The sequence below is a fragment of the Melopsittacus undulatus genome, chromosome 4, assembly GCF_012275295.1.
Source record: "Melopsittacus undulatus isolate bMelUnd1 chromosome 4, bMelUnd1.mat.Z, whole genome shotgun sequence".
NCBI lineage: Eukaryota > Metazoa > Chordata > Aves > Psittaciformes > Psittaculidae > Melopsittacus > Melopsittacus undulatus.
Window position 1 is genome coordinate 97,025,655 of NC_047530.1, and position 15,922 is coordinate 97,041,576.

General features: G+C 58.8%; 1 protein-coding gene across 2 annotated transcripts; it reads right to left on the reverse strand.

Moving 5' to 3' along the window:
• Positions 1-1,006: 1,006 nt before the first annotated feature.
• On the reverse strand, positions 1,007-12,746 carry R3HCC1L (R3H domain and coiled-coil containing 1 like). 2 transcript variants are annotated; one of them, XM_034062626.1, is made up of 7 exons: positions 12,704-12,746; positions 5,990-7,422; positions 2,283-2,458; positions 2,098-2,168; positions 1,887-1,982; positions 1,582-1,722; positions 1,007-1,401 (listed from the first exon to the last, which is right to left on the reverse strand). In XM_034062626.1, exons 2-7 carry the CDS (start codon positions 7,406-7,408, stop codon positions 1,346-1,348), a joined length of 1,959 nt encoding a protein of 652 aa, XP_033918517.1. In that variant the 5' UTR covers positions 7,409-7,422; positions 12,704-12,746; the 3' UTR covers positions 1,007-1,345. The 2 variants fall into 2 exon arrangements, 1 of the variants encoding a protein (XP_033918517.1); XR_004549600.1 differs by lacking the exons at positions 1,007-1,401; positions 2,098-2,168 and having other exon boundaries at positions 1,887-2,076.
• Positions 12,747-15,922: the final 3,176 nt, after the last annotated feature.

Below are 15,922 nucleotides of genomic sequence, written 5' to 3' on the forward strand. Positions count from 1 at the left end.
TGAGCAGTGCCACCCCTTTCATTGCACACCTCTGCCTATGGCACCCCACTGCTAGGCACCAGCCCAGGGCAGGGGGCTGCAGCAGCCAGGGTAGGCTGGGCTGAACCCCCACATGGTGTGTGGTTCACATGTGGAGGAGCCACCAGGGATGGTGCTGACGCACTGGGGTGACCCAGGACCAGAGTCTGCGGCAAGACACATACCGGTGAAGGCTTGCTCTGCCGGTGTGAGGGTACAAGGGATTCTGGATAGTGGGGAAGATGTTTTCCACATGAGAGCATCTTCACACCCTGGTATTTCCACTGGCTGAGCCACAAGCAGCCAGGAGCAGTGGCTGAGATGCTGGCAGCACTACCAGAACAGGGGCAGGCAGCCACTACTGCGAGGTCATGACCAGCTCCACTGCCGCCAGGCTGGGGGACAGCCAGGGGACATGGAGCAGCCATAAGAGCACTTCAGTACAGGCTGGGGTGAGGCAGCTACAATGGAAAACACAGACCATGGGCAGGGGTGGAGGAAAAGCATCATCCCCGTCCTCACCTGCTGCAAAGGGCACAGGAACTCCACGAACCTTGGCCCCAAGAGCGTGGGTGGGCTACAGGGCAGGACTGCTGGGGCACACAGGGATGGGGTTTGGGTACTGAGAGATGATGCCAAGCAGGTCCCAGCCGCCTGCCTGTACCCCCGCCCCAGGGCAGGGCAGGAAGCCCCCAGCTCACCAGTGCCGGCAGTGCAGCCACATCACAGCCCTGGGCCGAGCCGGGAACGCAGCCCTGCCCATGCACCAACAAGGGCCCCGCTGTTCAGGCTCTGCGGAAGTAAACAGGGACCCTGCCAGCACATTCCTGCTGCTGCCCTGCCTGACCCCTCCTGCCTGCACCTCACCTCCCCCCCCGCCCCCAGGGACACCCATCCCCATGGCAGCATGGACAACGTGCAGCAGCCCCCAGGGTGCACACCCTGCCCCGGCACGCAGGGGCACGGAGAGACACAGCCTGGCCAGGCAAACAAAATAGATGGTATTTATTAGCAAAATAAATGTCAAACTCTCACTCAAAGGCCCTGCCAGGTGGCCAGGGCCACCCCACACAGCCCCATGCTGCTGCTTCCAGTGCCAAAGGCAGGTCCTGCTCTGGGTAGGATGGGCAGCGCTGCCCAATGGGCCACAGCACTCGGAAGGCACCAACCAGCCTGCGTGCATCCTGTTCAGCCCTTTCAGTGGAGCGGCTTTTGGACGCAGTGCAGGATCCGTCCCAGCTCTGAGATGCCGGGTGCCCTGCCTGCCCATAGAAGGGCCTGGCACCCAGTGGGGTTGCCAGTGGGGCTGAAAGTGCAGCCTCCTGGCTCAGTCTCGGCCCTCCCAGGCATCCTCCCGCTGCTTGTTCTCCAGGCGCTTCCTCTCTGCAGAGACAAGAGGAGTGTCAACCCCATGTCCCCATCACCACACAGGTACCCACCCCATGGAGGTGGCTGTAGCCCACCCTGCAGCAGACCCCTCCCACCCAGCACCCAGTGAGAAAGCATACCCATGAGCAGGGTTCCCCCCACAACTGCAGCCTCCCTGGGGAATCCAAATCTCACCTTGGGCTTCTTGCAGCTTCCTCCGCTCAGCCTCGCGCTGGGCTGGTGTCTGCTTGCTGCGTACGCCCAGGGCACCGATCACCAGCCGTCTGGCCAGGGCCGCTGATGTTTCGGGGCGCTCTTTGGCTGGCTGCAGGAATTCTGGGTGAGCAGAGATGGGGGACATCAGTAACAGCATCCCAGGAGGATGCAGCACTTAAGTGCTGTGGAGCTATGCAAGCTGCCCTGTCCCTCCCCGGTTATCAGGATGAAGATGCTATAGCATAGCACCATGGCACAAGCCGGCATGGGGCAGTACCACTCACCAGCGTATGCCCTGGCTTTGGCTTTAGAGGCACGGGTACCCTGGGACAGTGGACGTGTCTTCACCATCAGGTGCTTGGTGCTGAGGGCATCGCGTGCTGCAGGGAGAGAGTGGTGGTGTCCATGTGTGAGGCCAGCCACATGGCCATCTGGCCACGGAAGAGGCAGGGATGCCTCCCCTCTGCCCATCCCCTGCCAAGTAGGGAGCAATACCTGTTATGGGGCTGGAGAAGACACCCAGGGCATGTGTATCATCCACCCACTTAATATCAAAGCCTTTTTTCCTGCCAGAGAGAGGGAAGCTCAGCAAGGCATCAGCACTGAGTGGGGAGGGGTCTGAAGCAGAGCCCAGGTAGGGGACCCCAGTGCCGGTGACAGAGTATTGCAGGCAGACTCACTGATAGCTGCAGAAGACACGCATCAGGTCCTCGGTGCGGAAATCCGAGGGGAAGTCATAGATCTCGATGACATGGGGCAGCTCATCATCACTGATGTCTGGTGCAGCAGGCTCAGCCCCGTAGTAGTCAAAGCGAGGTGACTGCTGGCTCTCCTGCCTCTTCTCGCCCCCTGAGAGCTGCAGGAGTGGGAGAGGCACAGCACTGAGCAACCCCTGCCCGCCTGCCCCATGCCAGCTCCCAACCCATGGCAAGTGGTCCCTGGGAAGTGGTTCTGCCTCCACGGCCCACCCCAACACTGCAGATGGATTCATGGCATTGAGATACTAGGAGTTATTGACTGGAGCTCTCATGCTATGCACTTGCTTTTGCCATTACCGGCATCCCTCCACTTGCTGCGCTCTGCAGTCCCGCCGAAGACACAGTAGGAATGGCAGCAGTGACACAGTGTGTGCACCCACAAGCACAACTCTCCTTCTGCAGTGACCCAAAATACATTTGGAGAACCACAAGGGGCAGGACAGCAAGGCCAGGAGGAAAGGTTGATGTCTGCCTGCCATGCGGGAGCACTGGGCTTGGCATGCCCCTGCTGCAGCACATGCACTGGAGCAGCCCATCAGCACCCCAGCTGCCAATGTGGAAAAGCTGGCGCTCTCCGGAGGAGCAAGTTCTGGTGGTTAATCACCTGCACAGCTAAAATTTATGCCTTATTCCTCATTTGAATTTGTCAGTCTCTGCTTCCCAGACGGTGGATCTTGTTCTGTCTCTCTGTTGGATTAAAGAGCTCTGAGTCCCCAGTCTCCTCCCCGTGATGGCACTTACTCATGCTAAGCAAGTCCCTTCTCAATCTTCTTCCTGATAAGTGAAACAGTTTGTGCGTCTTTAGTATCTCACAGTGGGGCACTTCCTCCAGCCCTAAAACATGATGGCTGTACACTTTGTTACCTCTCCTGTTTCTCAACCTTCATTTTAAAACATGGGCAGTAGTCTTCCACTCCCATGACATGGGACTGCAGCTGCCCCCTACTCCCCTCTGTCCCACAGCATCGATGCCAGTATGCCTCCCTGCACCACTCTGCCCAGTGAGCTACCCTGCGTCGCTTCCTGCACTCCTCTTTCCCAATGGCAAAGGGTGCTGCAGCTGAGACACTGGGCCAGGCACAGCCCAAAGCCATCAGAGGTCCCTCATCCTCCCTGGAGGATGGAGCCATGGACCAGGTACATAACTCAGCCAGGTTCCCAGCCTGATCCCCCAAGCGATCGTAGCAGAACACACCGTGGCTGGAAGAGTTCATAAATCCCAGCCAGCTCAGTCAATAAAAAGTGCTCATTCCGACAATTTTATGGAGAAGATGGATTCACAGCAGGTGAGGGGGTGCTGCTGGGGCGGCTGGATGCTGGCGGAGGGTAGAGCTGAGTGATGAAGCTCACGGGACAGACCAGCACTGCTGGCAGAGCCACCTGCCCTGCCACCATCACCCTTTAACTGAGCGCACCCCTGCCTGCTCAGGAAAGCGAAGGAGCCATCCCCGGGCAGGATGAAGCCCTGCGGTGCTGCTTGAGTGAGCAGAGCGCTCAGGTAGTGCCAGGCGCAGGGAAGATGATTAGAGAGCAGGAGCACAGAGCGCCAGAGCAGTCCTTGACCTTCACAAATCACCAAGTGTGGTGGGGCAGCAAGGACAGGAGCCGTCTGGCTGCAGGCTCAGCTGTGCAGCAGACATGGCTCAACAGGTCCCCCCTGCACTGCGAGCCCAGGCACACAGTGTGCCCAGAGCCCCCAGCCATGGGGCAGGGCAGGGAGCAGGAACTGGGGTACGGCTGATGGATGGAGACAGGGAGAGCAGAGATGGGCACCATGGAAAACAAAGCCTTCATAGCACACCTTGCTGCTTGCTAAAGACAGACCTTCATCAGAGCACGTTAGAGGGATCTGTGGCTGCTTCCTTACACTCCTGCCCACTTGCTGATAGTGCACCTCCAGAGCTGGAGGGCAGGTGTGTGCTGGCACACACACCATGGCCCCGGCACACGTACACCATGGTCCCCACCTCGCTGCACCGGCTCGTGGAGAGTCCTCCAAGCCCACATGGAAATGGTCGCAGTGCTTAATTATCCTCTGTGCTCGAACTGATTTCTGCTCTGAATTTGTCTGGTTTCGGCTTCCAGCCAATGGATCTCGCTACAGTGTTTTTTCCTGCTAGATTAAAGAGCCTTCCACTATCAGAAATCTCTCCTCCATGCAGACCGTCATAAATCTTGCTCTCTGCCAGCGATCTGCATCGCATAAGGATTCAGTTACGAGGAAGAACGTTACTAATTTTCTTGTCCTTTTTGTTAATTAACAACAGCTCCCTCACCCCCAGAGCCTGTGCCCCCCCTCAGCAGCCACATCTGCCTGCCGAGAGCTCAGAGGGCTCAGGAAGCACCACACTCAGCACGGGAACCTGCAGGGGGGAAGATGGGAAGTTTTAATCGATAAAACCCCTTTTCAGGCTCTTATTTACCCATTTGGGGAAGCTCCCTGGAAAGCTCAAACTTCGCTCAAAGCTAATGTGGATACTCCAGAGCTCCTTGGAGTTAGCATCTGTGCTGCACAGCACAACCTTGCCCACAGCAACCTATGGCTGCACCATAACATGGGCCCTCCCAGGGCCAGGCAGCTACTCAGCTGCATCCAAGGACAGAACCGTGCCCACCGTACCACCCCATGGAAAGCCAGTGTCCGCACAACATGTACCCTCAGAGCAGCAGCACTGTGGCCCTTGCACCAGTGCTCACCACAACCTCCCTGCTGGGGCCGCAGCAGGGGGGAGCAGAGCCAAGCAGGGAGGGGGGTACCCACACCCTCCCATAGTCTCCCTCCAAGCAGCCACAGAGGCAAGCCCCATGTGCCCCACACCCAGCCCCATACTGGGCTCAGAGAGGGCACAGAAGCCAGAGCACAGCCCCATGGACAAGGTGGGTACCAGCACCCTTTGGTAAAGATGCAGTCATCAGGCACCATGAACTACTTCACACCCTGCTTCCAGCTCGGGGTTCACAGACACTGGAGGTACCAATATTAGTGCTGTTTGTTACTCTGGGCATGTTAATGCTGCTCAGAATATTACCGTGTTGATGCTACTGATTTAAAATGCAATAAGGGCCATCCAGCCTTGCTGCAGAGGCTGAGCCTTCCTCACAAGCAGCAGGAAAACAGAGTAGGTCTTGGTGCTAAGCAGCTAATTGTAGTAAATCCAGCTGCACACATGTGGGAGGGGATGGTAATGAGCCACAGCTGATTGAGAAGCCGTGGTTTTGAGGAAACGTCCTGTTGCTATTTCAATGGGAGCCCATACATCTCAGCCCATTTCTTTATCACCGGCCCTGGTTTCACAAGGGTGCAGTTGCAGTTTATGGTGCTCAAGCAGGTTTTACTGGGTGCACTTTATGTACTGTAAAAGTAAAGATCCCCCCAAACCAGCAGGGGGGTTAAGGTGGAGATCCCTGACACTGCAGGCAGCTCCTGCCCTTACTGAGAGCTGCTGGTACCAGCAGGCAGTACAGCCAGGCTGGCTGTATGCCCTGGGTGCATGCCCTGTGTATGCCCTGCCCCACCATGCACCCACCTGGGAGGACACAGGGACAACTGACCCCCTCGGACCCTTGTCCCCCACAGCAGTAGCCACCACCCCTGCAAACCCCCAGGGGTGCTGTCTCGCAGGACATACCTCCTCCAGCAGCCGCGGGTCCAGGCAGTCTCCATCATCATTGAACAGCATGTCCCAGCTCTCCTCAGCACCTGGGCTGGCCTGGTTTGGGGTTCTGGCACTGGTGCTGGTCTGCTCTTCCTCTGGGGAGCTGCTATGGAGACCTCTTTCCTCCTCCTTGGTCTCCTGGCTGCACTGGTGCTGCTGTGGCAAGCCTGCCTCCTCATCTGCCCCCACTGGCTCCTCAGCCCAGGCCGTGGGCAAGAGTTCCTCTACACCATAGCACAGCAGCTCCACGGATGCTGGGGCCTCCCGGATCTCCGAGGGTGCCCCATCCCATGATCCACTCACCAGCTCCTCGCTAGCACCCAGCCAGCCACTCTCAGCCCCAGTGCTGCTGTCTGTGCAGGCAGAACGGCTGCCCGCTCCTGCCACAGCAGGCAGCGGGTCTCCCTCCCCACTGGGATGCGCAGCACATGCACTGTTCTCTTCCTTGCCAGATGGAAGCTGGGATGGTCTGCCCATTCCCTGCCCCGGGGTGCTCTTCCCTGGGAGCACTGGAGCATCATCCATGCCACCACCTGAGCGCTCAGATTCACAGCTGGCTCCCGGTGCACCCAAGGCATGCTCTGCCATTCCTCCCCACTTCTCCTCATCCTCTGGCACCTCAGTGGCACAGCCTTCACTCTGCTCTGCCTGAAGAGAACTCCCACGCTCCCTCTCCTCCTCCTGGGCTTTCGGACCCACAGCCTCCCATGCCAGCATGTGCATACTGCCTGGGTCACCCAGCCCTGCCGGCTGCAGGACATCCTCTCCCAGGCTCTGGGAGACATCCCTATCTGGTCCTGGGGGCATGTCTGACACACCACTCAGCCCTATCTGACATGATGGCGTTGGGCTAGTGGCAGGCATTAGGCTAGTGGGGTCACTCCCCAGCTTGGGGGTAGCCTCCATGGCCGCAGGCCGGGCACTCAGTGTGGACGGAGGATCAGGCTCAGTCCTCATCATCCGTCGGCCGTGGCTGACCTCCCCAAGTCCTTCATCGTGGGATTCTTTCTCCTGGGCAACAGCTGGATCCAAGCACGACTCCCGCATGCTGGGTGATGCTCTTAGGCTCTCTGGTGCAATGGGGCAGTTGCCTCCCAACCTCGAGCAGTAGCCAGCAGAGGCTGCCCATGGCTCCTTTGGGCCAGCATCCCCCTTGTTCTCCCTCCTCGCCATTCTGCCCCCCTGTGTCCTGGCACGGGGGCTTTGCCTCTGCCCCTCACTGCTGGCCTGGCAAGTGTCCTGCACCAGGTGGTGGCTCCCAGGCTCCCGGCGCTGCCTGGCTGGTGTGCTGCCCGCTGCTTGCGCTGCTCTCTCCCTCCTCGCTTTGGGCACATAGAGGGCCATGTCAGGCTTCCTGCGGCGCGGCCGGCTGCCCTCAGCTTCCTGCTGCATGGTGCCACCGCTGCCTGCCAAGGAGAGACAGTGTTACTGCCCTGCCTGCACCCAGCAGCCACTGAGCACATGGTGGGCAGCCCCTGCCCGGGTCCCAGCCTGGCACCCACCCTCTCTCCAACAGCAGTTGGCACACAGCAATGGACAACAGAGCCCCAACACTGCACCCACCACAGCAGGTCTACAGATGGAATCTGGCACTTGGAGCATCCCGCAGCCCTACAGCCTTTGGTGGAGTTTACCAGGCCTGGGTGAAGCAGGGAAACCCTTCCAGTATCACTGGGATGCCTGTTCCACTCTGGTAGCTGCTGCCTGGAACCCACAAGCCCCAGGGGCCAGCATCTACAGCTGAAGTAGGACACACAGCCCTTGAACCATTCATGCATCAAAATCTGTGGAGAAGCTGGTGGCAGGCACAGAGCACCATAAACACAACTCCAGCCCAGGGACACCCGAGCACAGGACCAGGGCTGCCACCCCCGCATGCCACAGCCCTGATCACCTGCTGCCCTGTCCTGGCAGAGATTTATGTTTCATCAGCTTTGGCAGAAGCAGGATACCACAAGCTGCCAGGCCCCCAGTCCCTATAAATATGCATCAGACAGAGCTTACAGAGATGGATGGCGTGGGGGGCTGCGCTGCGGTTGAGGGGAAAGCAGAGCGGGGCTGGGCTGGGGCCCCATGATTAATCACTGCCCACTCCATTTAGGGGGATTCATCACAGGCCGCTGTCAGGTAAATCACTGGAAAAACACCTCTTCAGTAATTAATGTGAAGTGACGGATGGACAGCCCCCAGGCCCATTAATCTGGACCATCAGTGCCGACCGAGATTATGAATGTCAGGATGCATAAACTGCCGGCGGATCAATAGGGCCAGGAACCCATCCAAGGCTCTCATTTCCGAGGCACCTCCGGTACATTAGCCTCCCCTGCACGCAGCCCCCGACCAAGGCGCGAATGCTCCCCGTGGCCCCTCACCGACAGCCAGCAGTGGTGCCAGGAAGGCGAGGGGAGGCCAACCACTGGCTGGAAAGCGGCCGGGGCAGCCCCGGCATCATCCCCTCCTCCTGACAGACAGGTGGACAGATGGCTCCCTCAGTGTGATAGATGGATAGCTCTCGTGGCTCTCTGGAAACCACTGGCAAGCCAGGCCAGGGCAGTGCTCCCCAGCATCACCGCGGCATCCGTGCCTGTGCCTCGTGCCAGTGCACTCCTGCCCACATCTGTGGCACAAAGCACGGGCACGGGTGCTGCAGGGGTGCTGGACACAGTCCCAGGGCTGCCCCAACCATTTTTCTGTCTCCGCAGCTCTTGTCATTTTTCCCCCTCTTTGATACACTAATTTTGCTGGCAGAACGATCCACTTTATCGACCGTGAGAAAGGAACGTATCCTACAAACCCTCCAAGGTCTGGATTAGTCATTTTTCAAGACCAAGGCATTATACATTTTCTCACTGAGCAGCAGCCCGGGTGCAGGAGAGGAGGGGGCACCAGTAGACCCCTGGCACCGCTATTTGCAACCACACAGAGCTTCCAACTGCACTGAAGCACATTCTGCTAAAGGACTTTTCCCAGCCAAGCCCATGGGATATCACTAAACAGCTTGGGGAGAGGAACACTGATCCCCCCAGGCTCTGCTTCCCGAGAATTTCCAGCATGGAGAGCAGCCAGGAGCAGCATTACTCCATGCACATCCCAAGTCACCTCCAAGAAGAGCCTTCACATGCAGGATTTATGGGCTCCTCGAAAGCTTGCCATTCACCTTGCCTCACCCTCCAAAAGCAGATGGTGCAGCATGAGCCAGACGGCTGGTGCTGGGAGCATCCTCTCCCAGCGCAGCTTTGCCTCTGTCTGCCACTCACTAAGGGGGAAGAGCCACATCCCACTGCCCTGGGAGAAGCACAGCAAGGTGGTGGCTGGCCCACGCTGGCAAACAAGTGCTGCAGCACTTTGTTTCCTCCCCACAGGGCAGCCCCCAACCTATTACACACTTCATCGATGCCACAGCCACACGTAGGCACCGACTGATTACATGCTCTGGGAGGCAAAGCAACAGCCCTGGCTTCGCATCTCATTCACACTACACCGGACAGGACCAAGCTCACCCTGCAAAGCCAGGCAGCAATGGCCAGCACAGCCCCAAAAGGGCCCATGATGCTTTGAGTGCTGCCCTGCTTTTTGAAGCCAGAAAGCAAAACAGCTTGGCATTACAGCATCAAGCAGGTAAAGGCATGCCATGGTACCATGGTGGTGGGAGAGCTGCCCAGCCACCTGGCACTTAATGCCCACCAGTCCAGCACAACACAGCCTGGTGTGGCCAGGGGATGCTGGAGCATCAGCCAGAAGGAGGCCAGAGTTCCCTACGGGCACAGACTCCCTTCACACCATCCCCAGGACTATGGGGCTCATGGGGAGCTTGTGCTTGTGGCATGAGTTTGTGAGGCCTCAGAGCAGCTGCTCAGGCAATGTGCCAGCCTGCTTTTCTCCTCTAGTGACCATCTGCAGCACAGACGGGCAGCATTTTCTCCCTGATTTCTCACCCCTTCCTGTCCAGGGAAGGGCTCCACAAACAGCAGCAAGACAGGGCTGACCACATCACAGACCAGACTGCACAGCACATCACCAATCCTCCATCATCTGCATCCCTGCCCAGCAGGTGAGGACACCTACACCACAGCTCCAGTGGCAAAGCCAGGGCCTCTGCTGCCAGCAGAGATACCAGCCACAGTCCCACCTGGGGAAGCTGGGAACAGGCACGGATGCTGGGCTGCAGGGTTCACCTGGAGCGTGCCAGTTCCCAGAAAAGTTTCGGTGCCACCCAGCGCCCTCCCAGCAGGCTGCCGCATTTCCTGGCAGGGAGCTGTATTTTTAGCCTTCGAGGTTTCTAATTCCACTCAATCCATACTCCCATCAATAGAGCAGATAACCTTAAAGCCTTGACAGCACGGGACCGGGAGCCTTGGGGAACCTGTGTGCAGCCTCGGCACGCAGCTCGCGCCCCCACAATGTCACTCTTTACAGCCTGACACAGACTGGGCTCTTTGGAGGGGCAAAATAAATAAACACAAGAACATGGCCAATAAACAGGCAGGTACAAGGAGATTCTAAACAGCCCCGCTGGGGAAGCTGCCACTCGCAGGGCTCATCCCATGCCAGGCACGTGCCTTGGCACACTCGCTGACTGCACAACACTGGTGCCCAGCAGCCTGGGTGAGGACTGTGTGGGGTTTTGGTTACCTGCACCTCTCCTGCTCCCAACAGATACCCAGCCCAGTCCGTCTGCCTCACACAGCAGGCAACGGAGCCAGGGAAGGGCCTGGGCACCTGGCAGGGAAAGGCAGAGAAAAGCAAAGAGCACAAGGCAAGGCAAAGCGCTTCAAGGAGCAGAGAGATGCATCCTGTCCAATGCCTGCCCACAGCCCCATGGGCTTTAAGACAGCCCTGTCCCCTGCTGCCAGGAGAAGGATGTTCCCCAGCAGCTGGAGCAAACACTGGCTATGAGAGGAGGCAATAAAGGCATCAAAGGCACAAAGAAAAAAGAGATTTCAATTGTGCCTTTCATTTTCAGTGCTCTTAGGAGATATCTAGACAAGAGGAGGGTGAGCAGTCTCAGACAGGAGGAGGATTTGTAAGTCACTAGTGTCTGCTCACAGCTGCAGGAGAGAAAAGGGACAACACACCAGCAGAAGGAGTTAACAGCTGGAGAGCTAAGTGGAATACAAAGAACTTTACAAATAAACCCAGCAGAATCAGCACAAAAGTGAAAAGATCTATTAATAAACAAGGAGGGAAAGAAAATTAATGATGGCTCAAAAATAAAGATGACTCAAAAGGGCAAAATTACTGTTTTTAACCAGAAAAATGCAAATGAGGCAGAGGCCTCACAAAAACAGCTGCAGGGAAAGCAAAAACAGCATCTCCACATAGACACGATCACCTGGCCAGTGTGGCGGTGCCAAGATGAACCCATGGACCCGCCAACACATACGTGGTGCCAGGAAGAAACCAGTGCCCTGGTGACAGGCAGCGCAAACCAGGCACTGATTTTCTGTGTGAGAAAGGGTAATAAACCTGGAGCCAGTGCAGGATAAACCCTGTGCCCATTCCTAGCACAGAACACAACAGGCAGAGGAAGGAGCCTGCACACCCACTGCAATGGGCCCTCAGATGAAGGACATTGGCTAGCCCAGCAGGAGGAATTTCAGAATTGCTGGACAAAGCTTTTGGACAAGGTAAACAAGGTGCATTTCAGCCGAACTTCACGGTATTATTCCATACCATCTCCCAAGCTTTCATTTGAATAGTGAAATGTAATTCAATTTGCAGATGGTACTGAGCAGAGAGGTGTTGCAAACACTGGCCAGAACAGGGAAATCATTCAAAGGATCTGAAATGTAGGAAATGCAGGTAGGAAACAAAGTGAGACCCAGTCTGGAAAATTAAGGTAAAATAACCCAAGGCAGCCACTTGGTGGGCAGGAACAGCCTGAAAAGCAAAGCCCAGAGCCCTGTGGTGCACTCAAAAAGCAGGTGGCTGGGGTGACCACCCCAGAATGTGCAAGGGGCAGAAGCTGGTCATCAGCATCACACCATGGGCCAGGCCAGGGCTATGACAGCCCCAGAGTGGGCTGCAAGCAGAGCTGTGTGAAGGATGGAGGGGATGCCTAGGGCAGGCAGCTGTGAAAAACAGCATCCAGCACCTGCGAGCAGCGGGCACGTGTTTTATGAGCCATGGGAGCCCAGCACACCAAGCACCCGGGGACGCTGTATAACTCCTGTGCCCTCAAGGCTGTCCCTGCCAGCATCGTTCAGTGACTCAATAAGCTGGGGAGAGTTATGGGGTGTGCAATGTGCCATGTTATCTGGGTGCTCCAGGGGCTGTGTGCCAGAGGAGAGTGGGACCAGGCTAGGCCATGGGGTGGGGGTCGGGGCTGAGACACGGGGCTGGGGCTAGGACAGGGAATAGGGGGTCAGAGCTGGCACGTGGGGTGGGGGCTGGGGAAGGGAACAGAGACTGGGACAAGGAACAGGGCTCAGGGCTGGGACAGGGAATAGGGGCTGGGACAGCGGATGGGAGTCAGGGCTGGGACGTGGGGTGGGGGCTGGAACAGAGATAGGGGTCGGGGCTGGGACAGCGGGGTGAGGGACAGGGCTGGGGCAGGGGGGCACAGTGGGTCAGGGGCACAGTGTGCAGCCCTGGGACCGGGCCGGGCGCGCACCGCGGGCTGCTGTGCCCCCGTCCCGAGCTCCCGGCCGAGCCGCGCCGTGCCGCCTGCCAGGCCGCCGCCGTTACCAGTGGCCGCGCCGGGTCCCCCGCCGCTCCGCGCCGCCGCCACCGCTTCCGCCGCGCCGGGCCCGCCCCATCCCGCCCCACCGCGGGGAGCGCCGGGACCTGTAGTGCGGCACCGGCACCGGCTCCGCTCTCTGGCGGCCGCTCGTATCCGGCTGGGCAGCCCCGCGGCTCCTCCAGCCACTCTGGCATCCCCGTGTCCCCCCGGTCCTCTGCGCATCCCCGGAGCTGGGACCACCACGGGCATCCCCGGGACCACCGCGGTCCTTCCTGCCCCAGGCACCACCGAGGGGAGGACTCTCCGTGGCGGGGGGTGATGGAAATGGGGCTGCAGGAGGGAGAGCGAGCCCTGCTGTCGCCTGCCCGAGGCACCGGGGCATTGCCGGGGGCTGAGGTCCCACCCCGGCGTGCCGGCCCCCCAGACACGCAGCCCGGGGGAGGTGTCTGCGCCGGTTCGCTCCGCTGCCTTCCCGCGGCTTGGCGAGGCGCAGCCTGCCCGTGCCCCGCACGTAACGAGCGGGGCCTCTCCGCTCTCGCACACCCGCAGGCGGCTTGGGCAGTGGCCGGGTATCCTCCGGGTCCCAGTGAAGCGCTGGTGCTGCAGAGCGCTCCCGAGCGGGCCTCTACCTGCAGGGGAAGGATGGGGGAACAGGGCTGGATTCTCCCACAGGCAAGGCGAGCTCTGGCAGGGGAGAGGGGCGGCCCAGGGGACCTAGGCGGGTGTGGGGCTCGCTGTCCGTGCGGGCCGATGGCTGGTGCAGCCGCCCTGGTTTGTCTGGTTGATGGACAGAGACAGGGACAGGGTCTCATCCCCTCCTTCCCCTCCCAGGACCTGCTTCCTAACAAGCCAAAGCTTTCCGATACAACTCCCAAACAGCTGCTTCCCAGGCAGCCTCATGCTGCAGGTGAGGGAGGAGTGATGCCCTGTAACATGCACACTGCCTGGTATGGTGGGATGCAAGGCTGGTGCCCAGGCAGCTGAGGAGCTGAGGGACCAGGGACCTGCCTCCCTGTCAAGGTGTCACTGAGGCACTGCATGGGGTATCAGTGCATGGGGTTGTGCCGAGCATTTTACCCCTCCTTGGGTGCAGCTACAGCGTTGGGACTGCTGATGCCTGAGATCTCAGATGCTCTGAAGTACTCTGCTATACTGGGACCACTACTGGGACTATGGTAGACCCAGTGGCTCAGACTTGGGTAGATAGGGTCATCCCACCCCAGCTACATTCCCTGGAGCAGGATAAGGAAGGCTCACACCAGGCAGGGCCACCCAGCACCCCTTGGGGAGTAGCACCTGCTCCAGCCCACAGTGGTGCACAGGGGACCGTGGTCCCTCTTGCAGGTAATCGATGGCAACAGATTTTGATCACTTTCATTATTATTATTATTATTGTTATTATTTTCTTATGCATGTGCACACAGGAGATTTATTACCAGCTATGGAGGCAAAATCAATTATTCATGTTACAAATTAGAAAATGATTTATGTCTGTGGGAGGCCAAGCAGCGTGGAGCCCCTGGCCACGTGGGAGCTGGGTTTGTCTGCAAATGGCACCAGACACCCCCTGCCAGCACTTCCCTGGGCTTTCTGTCCCTGCCACATGGATGGGGTGCCCCCATCCCATCACAGCCCAGGGCGACCCAGGGATGGTGGCTGGCAGGAAGCACCCAGCCTCTCCTGCTCTGTCAAGCCAGGTGCCCTCAGACAAAGCCCAGGGAAGGCTGGGGACAGCAGTGGCCTGGTCACCCCGGCCAGTGTGGCAGGATGATGCTCCACAGCAGTTTCCATGGCAGCAACAGCATCGCGGTCCAAGCACTGTGAGGTGTGGGCTGCAGAAGGTCCCCCTCGCTTTTTCCCACTGGAGACATTCACATGTGTCCTCTCCAGCCCCAGAAGCTGTATCTGTGCTCCTGTCTCACACAAAGGTCATGGTGGTACTCTCTAGACTGCTTCCCATGGGGACAAGGACCTATTGCACTGCTGACACCTCCATGCTCCCTGCAAAAGAGGAGAAAGCTGAGGGCAAGGAGGCAGCAGTGTAAAGGCACACCACTTGCACCAGCTCCTGAGGTCAGCTACGCAGACTGGAGCTGCAAGGCTTTGCTTGACTGCGGCCCATCTTCTGTGCTAAGGGGACCTCAGGTGTCCTGGGAGTTTTCCCAGGTGTGGAGACCCTATTCTCCAAGAGCTGGATGATGTTCTGTACAGAGTAGGGTGGCAATGGGCTCCCAGTGCTGGGGCAGGGGTTAGCTGCTGCAACCAGGTCTGCCCCAGGCACTCAGCCTGGGTTGGTGGGAGCTGCAGCATCCCATGGCTCTGCACTGGGGGACTAGCACTCCAGTTCTGGCTGCCTTGGCATCCTAAACCCCACTGCCCATGTCACACAGCCAGTGGGAATGAGTGCCAGGAGCTGGCCAGCCGGTCTCTGCTGATAGCCAGGGCTGCTCTTGCTTCTGAAGAGTTTTGATCTAAAGCTGCTGTGTCTGTATCTCCCCGGGGACAGCAGAGCGGGCTGGGAGTGCTGCTTGGCTCTCCTTGTCTGTTCATCTGCAGCTGCGTCAACTGGGGCCATGGGGAGACACAGGCTGAAAGGAACAGCACAGGAGAGAAAGGAGCTGTCAGCAGCCCCAGATCTGGGGCTGATCACAGGAGAGCCGTGCATCCAGCTCCTGCTCCTGCACATCCGGCTCTGGGAGGATCTCTGGCCGTTGGGATGGGAAGGAGAGGCAGCACAGGGCAACCTCAGCTCTTCGCGGGTGCCCTGAGCAGCCTTTTCTCTCACAGCCTCTGAGCCTTGAAGCCTCCTCCCAGGCACCTGAGATCCTGTCACCCCCTGCGACCTACAGGGCTCTGAGGGAGCTGAGAGCTTTCTGGCTCAACCCACACATGGGAGTGTCAGAGGGTGCAGGGGTTTTGGCTGCCCCCGGCTCCCCGCCAGGCTGTGAGCAGGAGGAGCACTGACAGGCACAATCCTGGGGCACTGCAGCCACACCAGCCCCCAGACAGGACTTAGGGCCCTCTGGGACTGCACCCTGGGTGCAGAGGAGTCTCTGCTTGCTCTGCTCTGGCTGTAAAGCAGACAGACAACCTGGGGAGGTCAGAGAACTGCTGCTGTGGCCTGGGACCCCACTGAGCTGTGGGCACTGGGCATCGCACTGAAATGCCAGGAAATAAATGAGCCATGGTCCAGGGCCAAGCATCACCTCAGGTGCCTCACTGCA

What these genes read in the sequence shown, in the direction of transcription:
- R3HCC1L (XM_034062626.1), bottom strand. Translation starts at nt 7,408, where the DNA reads ATGCAGCAGGAAGCTGAGGGCAGCCGGCCGCGCCGCAGGAAGCCTGAC. An exon ending in CTTCTCCAGCCCCATAACAG is followed by an intron (nt 1,983 to 2,097) that starts GTATTGCTCCCT and finishes CTCTCCCTGCAG; the next exon opens with CACGCGATGCCCTCAGCACC. An exon ending in CAAAGCCAGGGCATACGCTG is followed by an intron (nt 1,723 to 1,886) that starts GTGAGTGGTACT and finishes CTGCTCACCCAG; the next exon opens with AATTCCTGCAGCCAGCCAAA.